Source organism: Manihot esculenta, chromosome 18 (genome assembly GCF_001659605.2).
Source record: "Manihot esculenta cultivar AM560-2 chromosome 18, M.esculenta_v8, whole genome shotgun sequence".
In the NCBI taxonomy this organism is placed as follows: Eukaryota; Viridiplantae; Streptophyta; class Magnoliopsida; order Malpighiales; family Euphorbiaceae; genus Manihot; species Manihot esculenta.
Genome location: NC_035178.2, coordinates 3,287,267 through 3,289,227, shown reverse-complemented (window position 1 = coordinate 3,289,227; position 1,961 = coordinate 3,287,267). Strand labels below are relative to the sequence as shown.

The 1,961-nt window shown below is 33.4% G+C and overlaps 1 protein-coding gene across 1 annotated transcript; it reads left to right on the top strand.

Moving 5' to 3' along the window:
- Positions 1 to 221: 221 nt before the first annotated feature.
- Positions 222 to 1,241, top strand: LOC110606367 (sterol carrier protein 2). The gene is made up of 4 exons (XM_021745143.2): positions 222 to 484; positions 560 to 620; positions 776 to 878; positions 958 to 1,241. Exons 1-4 carry the CDS (start codon positions 362 to 364, stop codon positions 1,037 to 1,039), a joined length of 369 nt encoding a protein of 122 aa, XP_021600835.1. The 5' UTR covers positions 222 to 361; the 3' UTR covers positions 1,040 to 1,241.
- Positions 1,242 to 1,961: the final 720 nt, after the last annotated feature.

Below are 1,961 nucleotides of genomic sequence, written 5' to 3'. Positions count from 1 at the left end.
ACCCATTTTTGGATTAGAGGAAAATAAACTCTCACTCAAACTTAATACTCTGAAAATTGTTAATTGATCACACATGGAATGTCTTGATAAGTTTCATTATTTAAAATAGTTTTAAAATTTAATGAACCAGCGAATGCACAATTTTCAATTTTTATCGAATTGAGAGTTTAACATAATATATATCTTGTCTCGATCAAAATTACTGCAATACAACTGCCACCGGTGTTGGCTATATAAATGGAAAAAAGCTTCCCCAGAGGGATAGAAAATTTAAGAAAGAGAGTAATTTGATCCTGGCAAAATTCAAATACTCCAATTTTCCCTGTGCACTTGAAACACTACAAACTTATTAGGATCATCAATGGCTACGGAGCTCAAGTCTGATTTTCTTTTTGACCACCTCCGGCGATTCCTCGAGACCGATGAGGGTACTAAACGTCGAAAGAAGATCAACTTCGTCTATCGGTTCAATATCGCCCCCAAGGTAAACCCTGTCTCACTGTACTATGATTTATGCGTGTATTTCTTCGGCCACTCATTTTTTGTCGACCAACTGCAGAAAATGGGGATCGATGAAGTGACTTATACTGTTAATCTAAAGACAGGAGAGGTTATTAAAGGTTTGGATTTTTTATTTTGTGTAGTAATTTGCCTGCTTTTTCAAGAATTTTTCATGATAATTTGGTCCGATTTGCTTGCTTAGATGGTAGGCAGTGCAAGCCAGTCTTGTATTCTGGTTTAACAAGCAATTGATTATTCAGTATTCTGAACTTAGGCCCATATGAAGGAGGCGAGCCCGATGCCACATTTCACATGAAGGACGAAGATTTTATCAACCTTGTTGAGAGAAAAATGAATCCCCAGATGGCTTTCATGAGGTGCAATCATTGGCTCTGCTCAACTGTTCTTGCTCCATTTGTGTAGTAATGCTGATTTCTGATTGTTTGATGAATACAGGGGCGCCGTGAAGATTAAGGGCAATCTGAGTGCAGCAACAAAATTCACCCTTGACATCTTCCCAAAGCCGTCAAAGTTGTAAGCTGTATTAGATAAGTTCCATTTTGTTGAAATGAACAAGTTTGAATATGAAAATTGAAATTTGTAATGGGACAGTAGAGCTATTAGTTGAACAATATCTGTTGTATGTGTTATGTAAGAACGATCTTGGATTCTGGAGTCATAAAGCTGTGTGATTATCTTTATTAATCAATGTTAAACAAATAAGGTTGTGGTGTGATTGATATGTTTGCTTCCCAGATGAGTAGATAACCATCCATGGCTGGTCAGATTGCTAATTTATCTGACTTTCCTGCAAACCTCTTACATTATAGTTTACATAAAAGGGGAAATTTCAGATTTGTTATCAGCAGGAAGTCAATTTGATTTTATGTGTCTGAAGCTAATGCAAATTTCAGGTTTGTGATATGTGGGGTCCTGCTAACCAACCTACTTAAATTTCACAGCCCTATCCAGAACACAGCATTTAAACATCTTACCAGACTTCGATACTCTTAAATATATGAAAAGATCAAGTTAGAAAAGAGCAGAGGAGAAGTGTGGACTGGACATCCACCATGTGGTTCTGCTCACAATATGACTGTTGAATGCTATAACCACGTAAGCTTTCTTAATGGCTCTCCCTAACATGAAAAAAACATGATGACGCTTTATCTTGCCCGACTCGAGTATTTGTGATACATCCTTCAAATTTTTAAAAATTTATTAGTATTTTTATTATATTTGGACTAATTTTATTAGATATTAAATAAATTATCTTTTTAAATTAAACTTCTAATATTTTAAATAAACTACTATAAGATTATTCCCATTTCATTATTAAATAATTTTATAAGAAAAAAATTTAAATAAACTTTTATAAAATGTGATGAAAAATTTTTAAGTTAAAAATTTTTAAAATTTTTTATAAGAAAAGAATTTAATTGATTTAATTTTTATAAAAT